At 43.7% G+C, this 24,370-nt stretch overlaps 1 protein-coding gene across 1 annotated transcript in view; it reads right to left on the bottom strand.

Moving 5' to 3' along the window:
* The window catches only part of SLC4A11 (solute carrier family 4 member 11), a 94,548-nt gene that overhangs the window by 38,330 nt on the left and 31,848 nt on the right, over positions 1 to 24,370 (bottom strand). Inside the window, exons 4-9 of the mRNA XM_019474975.1 lie at positions 20,223 to 20,269; positions 15,239 to 15,470; positions 14,528 to 14,590; positions 13,913 to 13,994; positions 4,588 to 4,711; positions 1,038 to 1,244 (exon numbers count right to left, since the gene is read on the bottom strand). Coding sequence (XP_019330520.1) covers positions 1,038 to 1,244; positions 4,588 to 4,711; positions 13,913 to 13,994; positions 14,528 to 14,590; positions 15,239 to 15,470; positions 20,223 to 20,269 — 755 coding nt within the window. The remainder of the gene's footprint in view (positions 1 to 1,037; positions 1,245 to 4,587; positions 4,712 to 13,912; positions 13,995 to 14,527; positions 14,591 to 15,238; positions 15,471 to 20,222; positions 20,270 to 24,370) is intronic.

The raw sequence follows: 24,370 nt of genomic DNA, 5'->3' as shown, positions 1-24,370 counted from the left end.
TTAGCAGAAGACAGAGCCAGACACTTCAACTGCTCTACCAAACAACCTTTGAAAGACCAAGTGCAAAGGGTTAAATGTACTTTAGCTAAATTACATTACTGAAACTACTCCAAATACCACCAACTCTGAATGACCTAGGTTTGAAGAGGGTTTCAGGACTTGCTCTGCAAACTTAAGAGCAGGTATGGGGCCTAGCAAAGTTCAAAGCGTTACCTATAAGCGAGGGGATTCTGCAGGAAAAACATGAGCTTTGCTCATTTCCAGATGTGCAGATCAAAACCCATTAAGTCTATTCCAGGGGGAAAAAAAAGTGATAATTTACCCAGCTTCTGCACTGTAGGCAACCCAAAGCTTTAAGGTTACTTGTAATTCAGGGACAGAAGCAGCAAGCTAGAGATGGCACAGTTTGTTTTTCAGGTATGCTGTCTGGATAAAGAATGAATTTCTGAACGGAAAAGCAAAGCGATGACCAATACACAGGAAATTCCAGAAAAGAAAGTTGAGTTACAGCATTTCCCTCGAATTTTAAAGCACAAAGCAAGTAACATTTTACAGAGCTATAGATGAAACAGTGAGAAGTCAGGCCAAATACTGACAGGCAACTTAAGTGAAATTACTGTGCAGGGATAGCCAAGAAGTCTTTTGGCTGCAGGAAAGACAAGCAGCAGCTTCCTTCAGAGACTTCTGATTTTAAGGATTAAGTACCTTGGACCAACAATGCACAGTGATCCATTAATCCCACCCTTGACTACACATCTGGAATCAAAGTCCTGTAACCATTTCAACCCCCTACTGCTCTGCATCCCTTCAGCACCTGCCTCTTTGAAGTGGTTTTTTTTTTAGATTTACAGCAGGAGCTGAGGAAGGTAGACGTACATGCAGCAGCCATTTGTAGAAACCTCAGTGCTGAGAGCTTGCTAGGAAAGCCCAATGGATGCAAGCAGCACCAGTTCTTCATCTCCTTACCCAAAACCCCTTGCATTTATGCATTTGGACACCACTGAAGCAGGGGCGTGGCAGATGTTGGCCAGCCTTACCTTGAGTGGCTTATGACCGTGCGACTTGTGCCCATCGCTCATTGCTGAGGGTCTCTGATTCACCACCGTCAACAAGTGGCGTTGGTGGACTAAGGCTTCCTTGAACTCCTCTTCAGTTTTGGTTTCTAGGAGTTTCTGCCGAAAGGTTATGTCTGAAAACATTGTGGCAAAGGTCCTGCCCACTTCTGTGGCAGTTTTGGTACTTTTCTGAGTGGGGGGGGAAAAAAAAAAAAAGAGACAAAAAACCTTGTAAAACTATTTTCTTTCACTTCTGAAACGTAAAACCACTGATTTGCCACATTGGGCACCATATGAAGAGCAAGCTGCCTGGCTTCCAGGACCCGAGATACACCCAATGGAGAAGGGCACATGTGGAAGCCATTGCAGACAAACACACCAACCACAGCAGGATCCTGTGAAGGCATCAGCATACAGGCCCTGACCAGTCTTACTTGATCAACTTCCCAGGACTTGATCCAAAGCTCAATCATGCTGAGCACGCATTTTACCCCTGGTCTCCCTTCAAGGCTGCTAAGACTAAACAAATAAGAGTCTTTGCTATCCCCTACAGCAATCATGCTGAGCACGCATTTTACCCCTGGTCTTCCTTCAAGGCTGCTAAGCCTAAACAAATAAGTCTTTGCTATCCTACAGCATCTCAGCATTACTGCTACTGGGGTGGAAAGACACTGTAGTCAAGGTTACTGCAGGTAGAAGCGTCCTGATGTCTTTTTCCAGAAGACTGAGATTATTGTGCACACCTGCTTCACCAGCTTCTTATTTTTGGGCATTAAAACTCAGTTCGGTTGGTCTCTCTGGGGCAATTCTAGCAGCACAAGTGGAGATTTAGAGCTCTCAGCTAAAGTAACTACTGGCATGGAGGAAAGCATAGGAAAGAAGCAGCTGAGCACACACACAAGCAGCACTGTCTATCTTCACTAAATGCTTGGAAGGGACAGGAGACTTGTAAACGTGAAAAAGGAACAAGTGCCTATTTGCAGGCTTTAACATTTCTGCGAGCCACAGGCCTGATCTTTGAGGGTCCAGCTTCAACAGTATCCAAGCCCACTTTCCTATTGCTCCAAGCACCTTGGAAATTAGATACAAAGGGAACAGTAAAGGAGCCTGAGCTCCCCATCCCTGCACAAACCCACCAAATGCAAGCTCTACAAACCCTGACCTGCTCAACCGCTTGTACCGCTTTGGTCAGGACAGGTAAGATACTTGCCAAGGCAAAGTTATGAAGAACCATAGCTCGTTATGAGCTCCTTTTGATGCAAAGTTTTAACCCACTTCCCTTAGCTACACTCAACGCTCCTCACGAAGCAACTGCTAGAGACACCCAACCAACCACCCTCCTTGGGACAGCCTCCAAGGTCCTCGCATTACTGTGAAAAGTAGCAGCGAGCATATGTGATTGATCTGAATTAGTTTTCATGATTCATAACAAAGCAGATGAACAATTTCTTCATGAACACAACCAAATAATTCAGCGTTGCTTGACGCAGAGGCATGGACTGTGCCAGAGGTGGCACCGCACTAGTCCCAAAGTCATCACTGACACTATACTTGCTCCACCACTCACACTGCCCTGCCTCCACCTCTCCTCCATCGCCCTCTCTCCATCACAGGGAATGTCCCTTTAGACACGCTTACTAGGACATGTTCAATTTAAGTTTCTAGGGAAGGGTTTGGATTTAAGTGAAGATAATCTGCTCTGGGAGTTGCTTTTAGAGTTTGTAAGCTTAGTCCTTTCAGACTGAACCAGCCTGGATTTGCCATCACAGGGAGGTTTCTGCTTTCACTTCTAAGAGGCAGTGGTTCTTGGGCTGGATGCTGCAAGGGGTTACCTTCAAGCTACCCAGTTCCGCTTCCTTAAGCTGCCCAGTTCTGCTCCCTTTCTTTGCTTTCCCAGAGAGATGAATGGTTTAGAGGAAGAGAGCAGAGATTTGCAAGAGAACTCAAGTTTTTTCCATCCTCCATATTAGAGAAGGCCAAGGATCTGGATTCCTCAGCACAACAGATGCCCATTCTCTGGGCTTTTTTTTTCCTCCCCAAGCAAGGCTCATTTAATCTGTTACTGTCAGCAGGTTAATTATTTTAACTGCTGTACCAGAAATGCGTACTTAGAGCTGGCTAGATAAACTCATTTAAAATAAAAAGCATATTGGCAACTGCAGCTCCGCTTGGCCTCCACTCCCTTCCCTTAATTTGATGCTGTCCATTGGAATTGCAAACTTTCAGGATACAAGCGGATGCAGAGCTGTTTGCTGGGTGCTTTGCACGTAGCTGGCCAGAGATAAGCAAACTGCCATACAATGAAAGAGAGATCAATGCAGTTGCACGCGGGTTCAGTCGTTCGCCTGCTGCTTTTCGTAAGGAACATCAATATGTTTTCAGCCTGTTGGGCTTGAGATCTATGCCAAAAGCATTGAACTGCTCAGTTGGGAAAGATCCGCCAGAAATCCTGGGAAATAAGGAAACACCAGTATTTCCATTTAAACAAGGGTGGTGGTGGAGAGGAGGAAGAGTCAGACAGACCAGACTAGAAGGTCCCAAGGTCACACAAATAGCATTGAAGAGCAGGAAATTGAATCAGGATACGTCCCGTTCCAGACAAGGTCCCCAGCCTTTCCAGCACCTCCCAGAAGCACAGACCTAGTAGCCCCAAGGTGTAAACAGCCAGCTTAAGTGTGAAAAGGTCTTGAGCTTTGAACCATTCAACCGTTAGCTAGAGGAACACACCATCTTGATCAAGCCAGTGCTTTCTAGGAAGACAGGACAGTGATCCCCAATTGACCTCGATGCCCCCCATGATATTGCAGTAAATGTGTACTACTATGTCATTTGTTGGCCTTATCCACACCAAAGAACCCGTAAGTACACTTAAGCAAGCTTTAACCTCGCCGTTTCGAGTGCCAAAAGCTGTGAAAATACATCTCAAAGGACCTCAGCACAGTCTGACCTTACAAGCACCCCAGCTCCCAAATAGTCTTGCCCATACTGCAATGGAGCTCACAAAACTACATCTTCCTCTTGGTTACATCAGTCCATCTACAACTGCCGCAACCACATCTGCAGCGTAACTGTCAGTCCCATCAAGAGAATTTGCTGGGAAGCAACCCAGACCTTTGCGGTGGGGCATCAGCTCCAGACTTGTAAGAGCCCTTCACAAGCATGGCTTTAACCAGGAACAGCATTCCCTACCAGTTTAGCTACTCTTTTTAGAGGTAAAGCTGGAGGGGGGAATCCATGGAGTATTACATGCCTCACGGAGGTAGCTCTAGCAGAAAGTGTATGGAGACTACAGACACACTTGATCTGCAGTGTTCTCCTCCCAGTCAGGCTAGTGGCCATTCTCCATTATGAGATGAGGATGCAGCTGACTAATCTACCCCTCACAGACATCTAGAATAAACCATCTTGACAACTGCTGAGAAGATTCTCAGGCCTTTTCACATCCCCTTGTGTTTTAAAAATAATATGTCGTCATTAACCCTAGAAGGAGACCAAGGAAAAGCAATCTTGGAAACAGGAGAGCAATACTCACCATTTTAGGAGGAGCCAGGACTAATATCACAAATCTCACTTCGCAGGAGTTTTCACCCCAATTCTGAGGCCTCTCCAGGCGGCTGATGCAAACGTGACGTCGCTGAAGGGACTTTATAGTGCAACTGTCAAGGAAGACGGCATTGTTATACATGGCACTATGACACATGGCATGCTCTCTCCTGGTGCACAAGGTTTATAAAACACACATTTCAGCTTTGAGAAATACAAAGTGTTGTTCGTTGTGAAAGGCTCACTTCTGAAGTCTTTAACAGTGACTTTAAGTTATGTTAGCCCAATTCTGCTAGCTCTTTTGTAGAATTTGAAAGTCCGTGGTTTTTATGGGAAATAGCTTTCAAGATTTCAAGGTGTATTCCTCCTCTTCCCTCATCTGCTTTCTAATAGCCAAGAAATCAAGAGAATCAACGAAGGTGTATTCCTCCTCTTCCCTCATCTGCCTTCTAATAGCCAAGAAATCAAAAGAGAATTACCTAGTACTTGCAGTGCTACAGAAGCTTCTACAAAAAACCCTCTTAGAAAAAACCCAACACCTACATTACTGGAAAGCACTTTACACTTCATTTCATTTCACCTGATCTCCCAAAGTGCTTTTGGAAACATTAAGGCAAGATGCCAAACCAACATATTTCCACTTCTTTTGCCTTGGGCAGACCTCTCTCTCTGTTTGAATGGCTTTCCCTATTTGCTCTCAGCTGTTATTTTTCCCCTTTCTGGTACAGGTGCGTTACACAAAGCAAGCTGACCTCCTTGCTCAAGATCTACAGAAGCTGTAGCAGGCAGGATTACTGCTCAGAGGGAAATCCTTGGCTGCAATCCAGCCAGCCCTGCTGGGCATTTGATGGCTGTTTGACTCCCATAACAAAGACTGGCAACAAGTTGTTTGAAATAAACACAGAGACCATCTGTGGAAGCCATGAAAGACCAGATCTGTCTCCACCCTGGGATATTTAAACAGAGCTGTGATCTGAGTAGCCATCATTTTTCCTGCTGGGAAATTCTGACAAAGCAGCAGAGTGGCTTGGTGCAGTTGCAGGAAGAAGTTAACACCAGCCCGGACTGCAGATCTTCTGTTCCCGTTAAAGCCACCTACTACTACTCAAGTCTTCTGAAAAGCACTGATGAGATACATACTACTTTCAGTGACATAAGCAAAACCTATGTATGTAAGTGTGTGTTCCTACCTCAGAGTGATTTTTTTTTTCTGGTTCAAAGTCAGACTGCTTGTTCCCTTTTATTCATCTAGCAAGCGTCTATCACAGTCCTTAAACCATCTCTCTTAACTTCTCTTCCATAATCCTAGCCCATTTCTTTCCTTTTAACATGTATTCTCACACCTGTGCACCCTGAAGGTTGTTCTAGTAATGGCTCCTGAAGATCTCTGGCTGGAGGCGTACTAGTCGGGAGCACATTATATTTTCTATTAAGTTCTTAATAACTTGCATACAAAAATCACACCACCAAGTATTTTCTTATTGAGTTTGACTTCCTGATCACAGATTGGAAGCAGCCTACTTACACAAGTTAATCAAAGGCACTTGTCTGAGAGCAACCAAACAGCTTAATTAGAACAAGATAGGTCATGAGTAAGATGACAGTATTTAATTTAGTTCCTTAACTCCCCTCCACCACAGCCCCTTGTCCTTTTTCTACTCGCATCAGCTTTGGAAGGGAGAAAGATTAAGGCAGGTCCTAAGGTTAGGAATAAATCTCTTCTAAAGTAATTGAAAACAGAATGCAAGCTATCTTCTCAACTAATCCCATAGTTTGGACCTGCAACAATCCTTATCCTCTCCTCCCAATGAATCAAATGAGCACAGACAACACTGGTTTTCAAAAGCAAATCAATGCCCTCAGTAGCAATCCTGCTGTGGATTATTATTATTATTATAATGCACCATTAGCAAAAATGACCCTTATTTTATGCTCTGTTCTCACTGTTTTCTACCTCAGGGGTTGAGCTCACTGATTAATTGTTTTGAAAAGGAAGGCTTTCTGGGCATTTTGAACATCATTTCTACTGCCAGAGATGGCCAGAAACGGGTATCAGATACTTACAGCTCACAGAGCTGTACTAACACTTTTCAGACACCATCCCTTTCCTACCATGTCTATCAGGCAGTACCTGAGCTAGCAAGAACTACTGAAGTACAAAGCATGACCAGGAAAGACTTATTACAGGACAAGGGCTGATCACATCAGCACACACCCTGGTGCCTGAAGTGGGGGAGGATACCACGGCGTGCACATGAACGTAAGTTTATACGTGTTGTGGAGGTACGAGTTACCAGCCACCTCTCAGCAGTACCTGCTTGCCTGCTCCCACCCCGTCTGAGTAAATCCAAGAACTGAAACAATCACAAAAAACCCAGAAATTCAGCTTGCTGCTACCCGAGGCAGGAAATCCAACATGCAGGAGCTCTGTTCCCCTAGCTACAATATGTGAAGTCATGCAGCAATATAGCAAGTTATTTGAAAAAATCTATTATATAGTGCAATAATTAAACAAGCCACATGTTCTTCTGTAGCTAGCTTTCTCCCTGAAATGACAGGGTTATGTTTCAGCTCCAGCAACTTGTCTCTAAGGCCACGCTTTCCAGAGATGACAGTCCTGCCAACAGTGCCAGTCCAGAGGGCTACAACATCATTTCAGCTCAAGAGCTTCTTGGATACGGAGGGGAAAACTTGACTTTAAAAGGCTGCTCTTTGTTATTAGATCACTTTCATATACAAGCTAATTTTCCTGGCAGCCACGCCAAAAACCTTATGTTTCTCTAAACCAGGAGTCCACTGTTTCCTTACCTTGAGGGACTGGGAAAGCATGCAACAAGAGGATCCCGCAGCGCTGGATCCCAGGCAGTATTGGGAGATTTAGCAACACTGAGCACATTCACAAGACACCAAGAAACCCACTGTCATCGTTACCCGTTTTTATCTGAAATAGTTTTATCCACAGTGCTGGAGTTTGAGACTTCTCACACCTATGGAGACAGTTTCTTCCAATTCTTCTGTAAAGAGCTCTATTGACACTGACACATGCATCTGAATCCCAGTATCACTTACACCAGTAAAACTGAGTATGGACCTCTGAAGAATTTTCAACCTACTTTAAGTTGTGTCTATACGTTGACCTAAAGTCAATAATACCTTTACAAATCAGGCTGAGTTGGTTTAGTGGGGGTAAAGCAGAGTAAAACCAGATTTAAACAGCTGCCACAGAGAAGGTCTGATGGACCTGAGCATTGCTGCACAGAAGGGCGAAACAGTGCCTTTGTGCAGAATGCAGCCTCATCCGCACCAAGCCCGGTCTCGCTCTGTTATATCAGTTTATTTGGGGGAAAAGCCCAGTCTCGCTCTGTTATATCAGTTTATTTGGGGGAAAAAGCTGGTATCTCAGTACTTATAGTACAAGGCCAAGTCACTTCTGCCCATTCATCATTCAGCATCTCAAGGTTTTCTTCAAATTTAAGCCGTTATTTAGCTGACTCAAATCCTATTCCCTGGTGTAGCACTTACAGCTCCCACTTTTGTTTTTAATTCCAGAATCCAGATACAAATATAATACAAACCAAAACTGCAGTCCCTATTAACACTTGTGCAAATATTTATGAAGGACAAGAAAAAAAGTTATTTGGTTCACATGGAGAAATCCCAAGTTATGCAAGACTGCAGATAAAACTCAGCATAGTTCAGGCCAAGAAGAGAGCCACCTTCAAAATGAAGCAACTTTTTTCAAGTAGCACTTAAGTAAATTCCCACTAAGAAAAAAATAATTCTGAAGGGTAAATAGCCAAAGCCCCAAAAAACCCCGAGAACTAGCAAGACATTTTTAGCTGACACTAAATCAAATCTGGGTTGGCCACAGCCTCCAAGCTCCCTTTTGGTTTGGGTTGAGCTAAATTTGATTCTCCTTTGGTTTGGCCAACAAGCTGAAAAATCTATTTTCACCCAATATTAGTCACACAAGGAAATACCGGGCTATGATTTAATGAGATGCCAGGTTGTGTTCTCAGCAATTTTATCTTGATCCTCCAATAATTGAGCTCATAAAAAGGGCATTTAAATTATAGCATGCATTCCTCCTTCGCTGTCCTCTTCTCTTTCCAGGCTGCGTATCTAGCGGTGTTGAGCGTGGCACTCAGATGGTGAGAACTGGCAATGCTCCACCAAAATCATTGATACACCGAGTCACACACACTGCAGGTCTGCCCCACACCCAAGATGTTAGAGTAATAACACATTTCTCAAACAAATCATAAAAAGGATCAAATGGAGACCCAAGAGAAACAGAAATCCACTTTAAACGATGCAAGAAAGGAAGTTAATTCAGAAACAAATTATCCCCTGCAGTAAGAAAACATGCCCAGCAGTGGTAATCAGCTAGCCATCCTTTTCCTGTCCTGATGCAGAACAACAGTGACGCTTCTTGTTCTCATCCACTGCAAATAAATCTTCCTCCGCGGAGCAGCTCCAGGCACAAGCTTTCAGAAACCAGAATTTGCAAGCGAGGAACGAGGCTGTGACCAGCAAGCCAGCTCACCCGCAGCTTGGCACAGAGTTGTTTCAGCAACAAAGTCGCTCCAAGCTGGATATCATTTTGGACTGGTAAATGCACTTTGCTGGGCTCCAGAAAGACCCATCCTCTCTAGCAGTTAATCCCTCTAGGGGAAAGTATTTCTACAGGTCAATGCATATGGAGACACCTCCTCCTCCCTGTACACGTGCTGCAGGCACCGCAACGAGTCGTCCTTCTCTCCAACAGATCTCCCCCAGGACCCAAATTCCTAATGAAGGGTTTGAACTTGAGAACTCCTTTTCATAACACAGCACCTGCAAGAGCTTCAGCTCTCCAGCATGACCTGGGACAGCCCAACAAGGGTGGCTACAGGCACTTAAGAGAAAATGAATTAGTTCTTTGAACCCAAAGAACACTTAAGATGGTGGTTGTAAATTCTGGAGAAGAAGCTCTAGTTTACCAGACTCCAAATCTTGTAATCATTCCTCTAAAAGAGAATATTTGTTTTAAACAGTTGAACTGTTTAATTTCCCATCACATCCCATTTTGCTCTTTGAAAGAGGGGGCACTATTCTGAGGAATACACAGTAACTGAAGCATCTCTATTTGAAATCTGTTCAACAGCTAAATCGGAAGCAATGTGGCTTTTCTGTAGACCCACAAACCTCTGGGTCTGGACAAATCCTTAAACACGTGAAATAGGCTTTGCATTACTTTTGTTGAGAGATCCATTAGTAACATGTTTCACACAACCATCAGTTATACATTAAATCTGAGAAGTTACTACTCTTAAACTTTACTCTACTTGAACAGCAGTCTCGCTTGATATCCAAAATAACCTCACAATACCTGTTTCTGAAAGGCTACCTAAGGGTTTTTGAGTTAAACTCCTCCACAGGAATCATTGTAATGACACACTATAACAGAGTAAGCAATTTTATAGCAACACGGAGCACACCGACTGCTAAACCACTCTTTGCTTGCAGAGAGGCTTTTTTCCTCTGCTTTGCCTGTTAAAACAGCAAGTCAGTTGAATGCACTGAAAATAAGTCCTTCACCAATCCATGTGCCTTACCAATGCAGCCAAAGGAGATGGCTCTTCAACTACTCAATCCAGACTACGAAGCAGCTTGGTTTCATGTTTTTCTAAGGATTCAGTTTTGGAAGAAAGCAATTATATCTATCTCCTGGCAAGGAGAATATAGCCTGGAAATTGTGATGCCTGGGGAATTCCACTCAGCTCAGGCAGCATTTGTTCAATAACCCACACAGCTGGTGTTTCTCCTAGGAGGACATCAAGGAGAGAAATCTACCAGCAGTCAGTTAACAGTTACTACTTTAACATCCTTAGCATTAGGTATCCTTCACTCCAAGGGGGGAAAAAAAAAGGCATTTGCTGTCTGACAAATGGAGATGCAAAAGAAACAATTGGGTGTGACAGGACTTGGCTTGCCATGACAGCCACTTCTCCTTATGCTCTCCATTGGATAAGGGGGGACCTTCCTTGGGCTTTCTGAGCCACAAAGCTGTGCAACACAAAAACCAATAGCTCTCATAGGGGCTTCTTCCCCACCTTTCCTGATCCAGACACGTAAAGCATCCAGTTTACCCCCTCCAGGCTCTGGGTCGTTCATGGGGAACTCCGAGCACCCTCTGTACCTGTGGTACCTGGCAGTACATCTACCTGCTGCAGTCATTGCATGCTGGAGGGGTACCAAAGTACCTCCCTAAGCTTCTACTAACAGCAGAGTTTCCTCATGCTAAATAACTAAGTCCGAGGATAACAGTTCAGTACCCCCAGCACTCCCTGTTCTGGGACAGGTCTGGCTATCCCTCATCCCAAGCGCTCTAATGAAACAATCAACCAGCAGCTTCACAGTGAAGCGGCAAGAGATCTCCATGCCGGTTTGCGTCTTGCTGTTTTGGCAAATGCTATGAATAGGAGAAAAAAAAGAGTTGTGTCCATGGTTTCTAAGGTACAAGATCACGTCCTTGACTGATGAAGCTAATCTGTAACTCTGAAGATTTGCTTTCTAGTTAGAAAGCCATCACGTACACAAGTACCTAGCAACCTTCATTCTTCTAGAGCTGAAGATTGCTTGTTAGTGGGATGTGAAGTACTGTGCTACTCTCAGCTGTACAGAATTTTAATGAAGGAGTCTCAAGGTTTCCATAAGCTTATGTACCCTGGTATGGCTTCAGCAAGATCAGGTTTTGGTCATCCTTAACAAAGAAAAAAGCCCAAAAGCCTGTTGTGAATCAGAAGCCAGTTTTCCTAGACTTCAGTGGAACATTCGAACCTTGGTATCTTCAATTCCCCACCAGTTTGTTCTGTCACATGGCTATAGCCCAGATCCATATGGCACATCTGACCTTGCTGGCAGTTCAATACACCTGAAACTGTCAGGAAAGCACCGATCCCAGCAGAAGCAGAATAGCTATTTCCCCCTTGGTTTTCCCCACTGCTCTTCCCACTGAGGATAAGTCATAAGAAAGAGCAGCCCTCTCCAGCACAAAAGAGAAGGAACCAAATTTTTGTGTCCATCAGGAATGCTCTTCTGCAGCCAAGCTCTGCACAACTCAGTGAAATCCTACACAAGTTTTTTCTTTCTGACTCTAAGCTGATTTCAGCTTTAATATTTCCCCTTGAAATCAATGCAGAAACAGCACTACCAAAACCGTATCTGAGCTGCTCTTCCTCATTAATATAATCCTGTCACGATACTCAGCCTATCTCATCCACTAGGAATAAAAAGTTAGTTAAGGTACACAAAAAACAGCAGTGCTAATTTAAAATTTAGCAAAGAGTATAGACTAAATGCAAGGATAAAGAACAGCAGATATCTTAAAGGTTCTTCCCACTCATATGGAAATTTTTTTCATCAACAAATTCCTTTTACTTCAGAGTCTTGGAAGTTGTTTTGCAGTCTGACTTCAAGAAAAATATAAGGTCTAAAAATATGGTTCACAATCTGTTGCACACTACCTACAGCAGAAATACAGTGCAATAATTAGATAATGATAGTTAATAACTCATCACTGCTTTCCCACCACTTTCTTCTCCCTCTTCAGAGTAACAAAAGGAAGAAACAAGGAAAGTTTTGCACAAGACACCTTCAGGCTGTAAGCTTATTTTTCAAATCATGTCTTGTCATGGAAGCTAGTATTACTTACATGGATGCATTTACAGCCTTGGCACACTTTCTACAGAAAGGCTGAACCTCCCCTTTTCAGCTTCATGTATATAATCACAGCATTTGTATCATGACCTCTAGAAAAGCTTTGTTATTACGTCAACACTCTCCAAAGACCTCCACAGAGCCACATCACATGCCACAATAGAAACTTCCACCCTCTACCCTTCCTAGATTAAGATGCACATATCCTTATTGCTGCTGTCCTACCTATGGCATCCAAAGGGGAGAAAACTGCTCCAAAGCCCTCTTGGTTGATAATACAGAAAGACCATTTTACTGTATAAACTCATTTTCTTCTTTGTGCAAGCTGCTCTGTACCTGCCAGACGTAAGAGTACAGCTCACAGTAGCACATGCAGCACAGACTATCCGGTTCACTTATTTCACAGGACAGAGCCCCGATACGCAAGTTACCTTTTTACATAGAGATCACATTTTTCTCTTTCATAAGAGATTGGAAACAAGGGTGGGGTTTTTGTTGTTTGTTGATTTTTTTTTTAGGGGTGTTTTGTGTTTTGGTTTTGGGGTTTTTTTTGGTTTTGTTTGTTTGGGGTTTTTTAAGTCATCTATTTCCAAGGCAGAATACTGTACATTTTTTCCAGCCATAAGCAGAGGGTAGGAGAAGAACTGCTAGTAGAAGGAAAGCTATTGATAGTTGTCCTAGCAAACTGGCTGTGAAGGCTAGAATATGTGCATGCGCTCCCCGAGCCTTTAGGCACCTATCTAACATATCCTAGTAATTTCTCTGGGAATTAACATATTTCTTGACAAGCTAGTAATTTCTCTGGGAATTAACATATTTGACAACCTGACTTAGAGATTGCACATGCATAAGGCAACAGACAGAAGTCAAATCGCATTGCTTTGGTTGGCTCTGACTCAGGTTCTGGCCTTCCTCTGTGAAGGGACAGTTTGGCTCGTCCAACATGCTTGACACTGAGACAATCGTTTCAAAACCCAGTTTTGGTCAAGTGGAAGCTGGGGTGAAGCCACCACATCTCATAAATCCCAGGTGACAGAGTCCTTACTGTCCTAAGGGTCTGCTCCAATGTTTAACAGTGTTGACAATTAATCAGTGTCTGAATTAATTGTTAGACAAAGTAATCAACGTCTAAATAGTGTCAGAATTTCTGACTTCAATCTTCAGTTACAAAAGTTTAGGTGTTTTCATCAAAGGACCCAAGAAATCTTTTGGTACAAGTTCCCAGACTTTGGCAGACAAAGTAGTCCACGAACCAGTTTGCTTGTCCCTTTCAGAAGTTCCTCTCATTAACATTTCTCAGTAATTAGCATTTTCTGGCTCAGATTTTTTTCAGCGTTCTTAGCTTGTTAACACCAGATTTACAATAGCATCCAAGAGCTTAATGCCCTGTAGAGACTGCGATCATCTCTGCTCAGGTTGCTGCTTGACCGTTTGCAAAGAGGAGGAGCCCAATGCTGCGGCTGAGATCCCACAGGCCAGGACACACAGATGGAGAGGGCACCACCATCCCGATTTACAAGGGCACATTCTGAACTGCTATTCTTCCCAGCAGCAGGAAGAGTTACAAGTTTTGAGCAGCCAGTGGATTCTGCTCATCTAACCCAGGTACTTACATGATACAGAGCCAGGACTGCTGATACTGCACCCCTGTGACTGTCGCTGTGACCCCTTGAATTGTATCTGATAAGAGGTGAACTAGGAAAAGAAGAGAGGGAAACGTTACAGGCTGTCCATGTTTGGTTTGCAACTACAAATAACATTTCCTTTCAAATGGAAGCCGAGTACTAAGACCAAGCGTACTTATTTATCTGCACAGTGGATTGATGCAAGGGTGAGGGATGACAGAGAAAGATGGAAGCATTTGTCCTGATGCTTTTGAAGTCTGTCCTTAAACTATTCACAGCTTGGAAAGGCAGCTGTTTTCTCCTCCCAACATCAATCTACTGCAATATTAGATTAGCGTTATTCAACACACGCACAGACAGGACTGGAAGAGGCTTTGTCTTCCGACTCCCCTGCCCTCTCTCCCCCTCTTCCTAACTACTGTTCTCAGATTATTTTATGGCATTGCTTAATTTTTCTTTATTGGCAGAAAGCCTAAATTAAAGAGATTATAAATGCGAAGCTCTAAGACAGGTAGCAAGAAGTAACCAAAGCATGAACATGCTTACTACATGCTCAGGACTTGACATATCTGTTAAAAAATTCACTGAGGCTGTGACAGTTACATTTGAGGTGCGATGTACATGTTTGTATATTCATTCCTGTTGACTCTGAAACATCATGGGTGCCTACAGAGAAACAACGCTTAGTTAAGCTTCTTTACATCTTGGGCTAAAAGGTAGTGTTTTAGACTACGCTATGACATTTGCTGATAGGTTAAGGTGACACGTGAGCCAACAACGTTGGCCAGGGCTGCCCTAGTTGAGCTCCTGGAGGAAAACAAAGCGCCTCTCGTCCCTTCCAGTGGGCTGGGAGCAACACAAAGGCTCAGCCCTCCCCAACCAATTACTTGTCCAAAGCAGTCAAACTTCCCCAGCCTGTGTGAATTCAGGTGAAGAATCACAAGGCAAAGGAGCCATTTCTGAAGGGATACCAGCAAGCATCTCTCTGCTGAAGAGCATCAGACACTTGTCTGAGGACAAGCATACCTAATGGGTCCAAACAGACAAGACGCTCCAGTGCTGTAGACTTCTCACCCCAGAGAACACCACTATGTGTCATCTTAATGGAATAGGAGCAAGACTCCACCAAAACATAAAAACCCCCAGAGACATGAGACCCTTCAGCCTGGGTGACATGGAAAAATAAACCCCTAGTGTCACATGCAACATGCAAGTCTGGGGACCATGCAGTAGTGAGTGTTCAACACACCACCAACGGAAAGGATGACAACTTAACAGTAACCCACAGGCAAAAACAAATCAGGAGTTGATTACCATTCCCTTCTCGTGGGGTCCCTGAATCCGTGAATAAAGTGCTCATGATTTTTTCAAAGTTGCAGCTTGGCTCCATGTTCTCGGGATCTTCAGCAAAGTGTTTCAGCATCTCTCGAAGAACATCATCCAAGGATGTGGCCGTTTCATCAAGGATGATGCTGGCTCTGGCCAAGAACCCATCCAGGTCTCGGTGGGCTCGGACTTCCTCCTCAAAATTCTTTAATTTCAGGTACTGCGTTAAGAAGAGGTCAGCGTTAGACAGCTGTACACAATACCTAACAGCAAAGGACTAGGATCTGCGTAGTTCACAAGCAGACAGTTTTGTTGAGGTTACTGCCACCGAACCAGCGATTCTGGAATCACTTTGACCATTCAGATCACATTATAGAAGAACAGGAGTTTTATGTTGTATTATTAATGCATTGAAGGCTTGCATTTTCAAGGCTTATCCTAACAGAGTCATCATAGGTGAATGCCTAGGCACCGTTTACACCCTGACATAGAAAGCAGAATTAAAAGAAAAATAGTTTTCTTGCCTAGGATAAAGCACAGAAGTTAGCCTAAAAGCAAAAGTGCTTAAGGTAGCATTTAAAATTCTCCTTAGGTTTAAATAATTCAAGAAGTTTGCAGAAACGTGGGAAAAGTTATTTGTTAGAAAGAGACTCTGAGCTCAGCAGCATGAAAAGTTACCAGTGTGCATCTCAGTGCAACCTAACCCAGTTCTTCTCAAGCTGGGAACCATCTCTCCCCAGTGCTCCCAATTAGGGAGCCTGAAGTGGGAGATGGGGAACGCCATCCAGCCCATCACCTTTTTTTGACACTTCCTAAGTTTCTGTTGTTCCCACTCCCAAGGAAGTTTTCTTCCTTTGTGCGTAACATTTAGCTTTGAATCAATTAAAAAAAAAAAAAGACAGCAGACAGAGGCTGAAACTGTCTCAGCTCTCTGCTGGTTCCCTCCGCTGCCCCAGACTTGTTGGTCTTGAGATGGAAGAAACAGCCATGCTGTATTACAGAACCTCAACTCCTTTCTCTATTTGTCAGCTGTGACGTTCATTGAGTAATCAAAGTACAAATGCATCATTCCCATTTCACAGTCCTTGGAAATCCACACAGACAGTTAGCACTCACAGCACCGGTCAGAAAAGACCGACAGTCTTGTCCTCTCCTTCAACAGCTTAAGATTGAGTGAGGAAATGGGAACTGCACTTTGTTATATGGATCTTCCTTCCGACGGGAAACCAGCCAGGCTTGAATTCATGATGTTGAGGACCAGATTGTCAAGATACTGAGCTTAAGGGGAACTGAGCATTTAAATGTAAGAATCAAGCTCTAAATTGCTTTTACAAGTCTGACACCAAGTTGCCTCCACAACCAGGACCTTGGCACATTCCCCCCAAGTTACAGGACCACTCCAGAGCCTGAGTCATGGATACCCTCCTCTCACGCATACCCTTTCTACCTTTTCCATTTATAGCCTAGACACAGGGGAAAAAATGCTAATATTTCACTAATTACTGTAATTATCACAGCAACTATCAAGTTGTCAGTACACATCCATTGCAATTAGCACTGTTTTACTTTGCATCAATCACTTCTTACACAGCATCCTTGAGAGGGAGGATTCTCTGAAGGATTTCAGCTCCCACCCCCAAGGCTTTGTTGCCATCTGCTCTTAGGAGGGGAGACAGTGACACAGCTACATTACAACTGCACCTAAGAGAGACCATATAACTGCAAGTGGCTAAGTCAGTCTCAAATTATCACTGCATAAGAGTTGGTTAAAACACCTATCACCATCTGTAACACTGGTGTTCGTGGGGTCACCATATGACCAGCAACCACCTCCCAAAGGTAACTCATTTCAGCTTGTCTGGCATGCAGAGTCCAACCTAGGATGTAGGTTCAAACAGCAAAGAGGCCAAATGACCTAGACAGGATTTAACAAGGTGGATGGCAGAGGATGTACCCATGGAGGTATGAGGAAGGTTAAGAGCATCAGGAGTGCCACAGCGCAGAGGAGCTTTCAAAAAAGCAAGAGTGGCATTGTGTCACCAATTTCTCCCATGCATGAGAGAAGCCACCAGAAGCAGAACAGTGGAAGGAGAAAATTGAGGGACAGCAGAAATGAATCAAAAGCATTCAGAAGAGGGCTATTATCTGCCCACATCATCTCAATCAACACTGATCCTCCAGCAAGCTGTGCATGACAGCATCGTTTGCTTGTTGTGGCAGGACAGCACTGTCAGCAGCTTACTGCAAGTCATAAGGATTCAGCTCCAGCTCTGCCACAGGCTTCAGGCAATACCTGGGTAAATAATTTTGCGTGCCTCAGTCCTGTTCTATTCCCCTGATCCTTTATAGGAAACAGGGGCAATACCCATCCTTATTATCACTCCCATAACGTTGGGGAAGATATGCACATTACACGTCTAGCAACTAGCCACCATGAAAGGATATAAATACATCACTCCCTGAGACAAACCAAAATCAAATTAGTGGAAGCACTACTACAGCAACGCCTTAAGAGATAGCTCAAACAGAACTGTTCCAGTCAGGACACCCGGTGGTTTCAGGAAAGATTAAATAATTGCTCCTTCACAAATACTTTTAGCTAGATAGTCAAGTCACACCAGGATACTTGATGCTGGAAACTTGATGCTGGAAACTGCTTAGCAAGAAACCCAAGACAGCTACCCAATAGCCATTTTAATAGCATTAAGTGTCCTTGATTGCAAAACTGCACATTGCATCGTGGCAAGAACAGAGGCTGTTGTGCCAAAGGGGGAACATGTTGAAACAGCCTCCCCCGACTTCAGGCAGGTCTCTTGGCCAAAGTCACACACTGTCTGTGCAAAAAAGAGCTCTCGCTCATCAAGAAGGCCCAAAACGCAAGTTCTCTGCTGGGTGGCTGCTCTGGAGACCACCTCCACTTACAGACGCTGCAAGAATCTTTAAGAAGGGGTGTCCAAAAAGCACGTTGTCCTGAGCAGAGCTCTACCTCTGCTGTTGCCATGGTCACTTGGGCCAATTCCCTCAGAAAACACACTGTGATCATGATTAAATAAATAGTTCAAACTGTGTCAAGGAGCTTCTCCTTATTTATGCCTACCAAGTGCCATGCCAGGTAGCAACTTGCCCAAGACATAAATTACTCTTCCACCGCTCCTGAAAGGGCACAACAACTACAGGCTACCAACCAGAAACAGGGACAACCTAGCAGGGAAAGATCTCCAGAAAAAGCTTCTGACCTGACCACTTTTCTGCTCGCTATTCCCCCTTCCCATACACTTGGAGCGATCTCCTCCGTGACTCGGGTCCCAATTTCCTTTGCATTTGAAGCACAAAATTTCCACTCGTCCTCCCTGGAGGCAAAAACTGGCAATAGTATCTTTTCCCAAGCCCTGCTAAAGCATGCTAGCTCTCTGGTATTTGTTGCTCAACAGCACGCTAAAATGCTCAAGCGTGAACTATAGGCCAGAAAAGCAGGAATCCTACAGCTCTAAAAAGGAAAAATAAAATAGAAGAGACACTTATGTGTTAGCAGTTTCCAACTATTTCTTATCAGAGGCAGATCCTGCATTTAGGCTTAGAATTTGCACTTTAAGTGATTAAGTTCTTCGGTTACTTTCAGTCAAGTCTATACAACTCAGAGAACCTTGGCACTAGTATTAGACAAGACAAATTATCAACAAAGACATTTCCATTCCTGAGCACAGAATAGCTTACTTTAACTTCTATGACTTAATATCAAACAATGTTTAATTTTTTTTGGTGGATCAACAAAGACATTCTGAGCACTGAGCACAGAATAGCTTACTTTAACTTCTATGACTTAATATCAAACAATTTTTTTTGGTGGTGGTGTGGGTTTTTGTTGGTTTTTTGTTTTTTTTAACTTGGGAGGAAGGTTTCTTCTACAAGCTATTACACACATTTTCCTCCTTTTTTTTAACTTGGGAGGAAGGTTTCTTCTACTAAAGCTATTACACATTTTCCTCCCCCTATTAATTCAGCCTGCTGAATTAGCTCAAATCCTGAAAAAGTGTCTTAGAGGCCTAAAGCAAAGCAGAGTTAAAGAGCTCTCTGGGATTCCCTAAAAAGCCCCCAAGGCTTTGGTACACAGATTTAAGAACCCAAGTTACAACCTTCAACAAAGCCTGCAATATATGATTTACCAGGATCAGCGATGCTACAAGTTTTCACGCAGCCAGCCAGCCCCTCCAGCTGGCAGTCAAGGCAAGAGTCAAGACAACTTAGAGCACCATGAGCCATACCTCACAGCCCCAAAGACTGAGACTTCATTTGGTATTAAATATCAACCCATTTCCTCTCTGCATACTTTGTGTACTCTCAGAGATTTGTACTAATACAGCCTATATAAGGGTGGTTTTTTTTGTTTGTATTTGTACTAATACAGCCTATATAAGGGTGTTGGGGTTTTTTTTTTGCATTTTCACCTTATCATTATTGAGTTACAGTCTCAAGAGCAAGCGTAAACTAAGCGTTGTTTCCTAATCATCCTCCTAGACTGTGTGTTTTCCATGGAATTCACTCCTGCTGAACCTCGTGAAGGCAGATCTGATTAGCTGGAATAAACAGGAAACCAAATCACAGCAATGTCTATTGGGTGTTTCTGTTTTCGGCTTGAGAGAAGCTCAGCAGCCTGAATCTCTATAGTGTATACTTGGATCCCTTAGCAGGCAGCTGCAGAAAATAAAGTGATGAATTAACATGTCAAGGAATTGTCTGGGACAAAAAGCAGCGGAACAATCAGAATTACAAAGAAATTGTTTGGAGAATGAGCAGCACATGGCTTTTTAGGTTTAAATAAAGACAGAGGAATTCAAAGAAAGAGGCATTAATACACCTTCTGTTTTGGCCAGTAAAAGCCACCTCCCCACCCCCACAAAGTGTTTCAAGATCCTTTCCTCTGCTTCTAGATGATGAAAAAATAATAAATTGATCACACAGCATTCCTACTTACCTTCCTTGATGTGTGCAGTAAGACGCAGCCAGCACTTTCATTTTCAGCTGGAAAGGAGAAAAAAAAATAAAATAAAGTCAGAAAAGTGTTACTATCACAAGTACCTGACAGGCAGCAGGAACCAAGCACAAGGCTCAGAACAAGGTGAAGTATCACTCTCTTGGCAGAGGATGATCTCTAGAGAAAAGCAGAGATTCAATTTTTACAACATTTCCCATTTTGGAATCGTAAAGCGTAGAAGCAGCCTTTGGCGTTACCTGATCAGTTAGGGTTTGTGTCTTGCAGCTTTTTTTTTTTCCTTCAGATTCCCTATGTATTTTTACCCTTCACCACTCCCTTCCCTCCCCCCCTCAAAATCTAATTCCTAATCCTTTAGGTAATCATTTAATCCCATGCATCGTTGTTTGATAGATTGAGGCTAAGATTGCATGAGTCACGCTCGTTTGGAAACGATTCTTGTCCTTGTTAAAGAGTCAACAGTAACACCCAGGCATTTCCAAGGGAGCCGGCTGCGAGAGATCACACGCAGTGACTTGAAGATGAGCACATTAGTGTCCTGTCAACTCACCACGCTGCCTCCATAAATCTAAGCGTAAAGCAACAGAGCTCTTGGGAAAGAAAACTGCTGTTTAGAGACTATTAAACATCACTTAATATGCAGATGGGATACAGGGACAGGGGTACCCGGGAAGTTGCCAGTTCAAACTTCCAAGCTCCGATATAAACATTTTCTTCGGGTATCTATGAAGCAATTTTTTGGGTATAAGCTAAAAAACAAATAAAACCCAGTTGTTTTTGCCACAAGCCCACTCCATACTGCTTGCATCCAAGGCAGCTTCTCTGTAGCATCATTAGTACCACAGGTACTGTCTGTGCATCCTTTTCCTTAAGTCCTTTATCTTCACACTCTCCAAAAAACCCACAAGACTGAGCTGCTACCAAAATTATACATGAAACACATGAACGGTTTTCATTCAAACGAGCATAGTGACAGCATGGAAAAACCCCACTGAATACCAAAAAACTTTCCAGAGGCCAAGCTGTGGAAAAGTACAGAGACGTAACAGTTACAGATATTCAGAGGAGGTTTTTGCTTCCTTTCCAGATCTGGACTTCCAAATCCTTACCTACAAGAACTGCTGCAATCCCATTACACAGGCTGACCACACACACAGGCACCTTCAAGCCCAGCCCTGCTACTGTCCAAAAAATAAGCTGACTGAGGATGCAATTCAGCTGCATACATGTAAAAACTCTAAGAACTCCAAAAAAGCAATGATTTTTTTTTTTTTTGCACAGAGGAAGCTGCTTTAACCAAAACCATCCCTGATGAGACTGGAATTTAAGTCATGTCTACGGTGGGGTTAAAAGGCTGCAACTCAAACTGGGAGCAGAGTTGACCGCAGTAGAGAAGGAAAGGATTGCCTTCATCTCCCGCTGAACAAAGTAAGATGGTTCAGAGGCTTTGGTTACATCACCCAACTTCTCCCAAAGTTCACTTGGATGCTGTACATGTGATTAAAAACTAGACAAGTCTGCTGGTGCAACAGTCCCAATTATTACTGCTTTTGACACATCTTTTGGAAAACACAAGCTGTTTCATCTAAAAAATGCTATTTATTATTAAAAAGCAAGCACCCAAATAAACCAGAAACATCAAGCGTTTTCCCCAGGCTCTTACATTTGTAGTTCTCCAATGCTCACTTACTCAACTTACAGCCTAATTACACATGCAAAAGTATGCTGGAAGATTTGGAAGCCATAAATATTCATTGAGGAGAAAACATGTTTTGGTTTTTATGCTCTTGCAAGAAATAGTTCTGGAGAGACAAAAGATACCCACAACCCTGAACAATAGCAAGCACGTGCTAAGAAGACATCTGCAGTCTGTCCTTACGGATTCATACAAACGCAACAGAAATTCACATTGTCCTTTTATCATGCAGCAAACTCTTGGTTCCTCTTATCAGTTTCAAGCGTGTATCAGTCTTCTCCGCTGACAGCTCTCTCAGGTACTCATCTCAGACGAGCACCGAGTGCTGCTTTATCAACACAAGCAAAGACATCTAATTACATCTGTTGGACCGGGGTCTTTCAAACTTCTCAAAAAAAAGCTGTTCTGGGTACGGAGATGATGCTTTGGGAAGCCCAGAGCCTCATTCATCATTTCATCCAAGCAACACACCGCTCAGACTTGATCCGGGGAAAGGAGACAGACAGATACGGCCATCCCAGTTCTGGGCTGTTATCTTAAAGGCCCACCGGAGTGCTATAACGTTACTCAGGGATAGCAGCAAATCCACTGGAACACAAAAAATGGGGGGAAGGGGGAGGAATACACAGAGACTTCCCGAGTGCTCTTCTGCCTGGCTTACAAACGACCCATTTACTTACTGCAGGGGAAGCCACTAGGCAGTGCGGGATAAAACCCTGCCCGAGGTTGCCCGTGACACATCCGTCAGGAGATAGCTTGGCTAAAGCCCAAGACCAACTGCCACCGGCCTGCCACCCATTTTTTCCTCCTTCACGGCACTATCACTGCTTTCCTCCAGTTATGGAGGAGCTGAAAAGATGCAACACCCTTGACCCTTGCACCTCCATGGAGGAGCCCTTCATGGGGTCAAAATGGATACAGTAAACCATGGATTTACCTTCTACTGACAAGGAAGAAACTATCCATCAGTCACCAGTTATGTCTCACTACCAGGAGTAATAACTAGATTTCACACCTGAACGTCAGGATTAAGCATACTTAAACAGAAAGAAGAGGTCAGGGCCATGTAAAATTTTCATTTCTATTTTGGTGGTCCTCCTTGCTGCACAAAGCAGGCTGCAAAAGTCTATTTTAGGCAAACTAGCTAGCTACGGGCATTATTGTCTCTGTCCTCGCACATAGTTAAAGGAGAGCTGCCAGGGGTGGCCGACCTTATCTGTTAGGCTGTGCTCCAGGTTCTGCCCAGGGGAAAACCAAAAAGTCAGCAATGCATCTCCAACATCCCCTGGCAGCCACATCAAGGCGACACGCATATCCCGAATTTCTAGGATGCATGCGTACAAGCACGCAGCATTACTGAATACGCTACAAGCGACTCGCTGGGAGTTCACTTCAGTTTTAGCAACGCTGATGAATTGCCAACATTAGACTTACGCTGGCGGCCTCGTGTCAGCACATTCAGAGCCCTGCCAGGGCACTGTGGCATGCCTCCATTTTTTATTTCCCACCGTTTGCAGAACGAGACCCATCCAGCTTCAACATGAACAAGGAGATTTAATACTTGGAAGCGAGAAATGCAGCAGGAAATTTATTTGCTATACTCCAAAGCAGTTTCATCCCAGCTGCCTTTTACATAACATCCTGATAGCAACCCAGAGAAATGAAATCCCCTACTTGCTTCCCCTCCACTCCCTGTTTAGATAATGACATATTCTATGCAAAGACAACCCTGAAAACAAACCCACGAAAGTCATATGCCAAAGTTTAAGGCTTTTCACCTTTTGCCTTAAGAGATCTCCTTTCACTTAAGATGCCCTTTCCATCCCTTCCCTTGTACAGGTCCCCAGTGCTGCCCTTAACGCCTGAGAAGACCCAAAAGTCTCTGGAGCGAAGCCACCACTGGATGCCTGCAGCATCTTAAGGCCATCTTTTTCTTTGGGAGAAAGGAGTGGAAATTGGAGAGGAGGCACTTTTTGGCTGTGCAGGTGTCAGTGCACATTACTTTAGATCTACATGCACTCCCCAGTGCATCTGTGTGGTAAATAGGCTAATAAATCAGAGCAGAATACTACATTAGCACTTCGATGGTTTTCTCAGAAGAATATCAAGGATCTGGTTTAAGTGGAAGTATTTAAGGTTTGGGGGTTTTTATTAAAAAAAAGCTATTTTATCGAGGCTTTCTTCAGGGGGTCTGAGCAAATCTAAGCCTCAACCACTTGCGTTGAACCACCTTGCGAGCAGCCAAAAACTGTTCCGCTTTTAGAATCTGTTGCCTTAAAAAAATATAAATAAAAACACATCAGCACATGGCATGACAGGAGCTTGTTAGGAGCAGTAGAGATACTACTAACTCATCACTGGCAGTGAAGGATTGCACAAGCAGGATCTCAAGGGGATCCTTTGCTTTGCTGTCCTGCCACGGATGTGCCAAGTC

This window comes from Aptenodytes forsteri, unplaced genomic scaffold (genome assembly GCF_000699145.1).
Source record: "Aptenodytes forsteri isolate BGI_AS27 unplaced genomic scaffold, ASM69914v1 Scaffold236, whole genome shotgun sequence".
Classification (NCBI taxonomy): domain Eukaryota; kingdom Metazoa; phylum Chordata; class Aves; order Sphenisciformes; family Spheniscidae; genus Aptenodytes; species Aptenodytes forsteri.
Note: the sequence above shows the minus strand (reverse complement) of the source record. Positions and strands in the feature narration are given on the sequence as shown.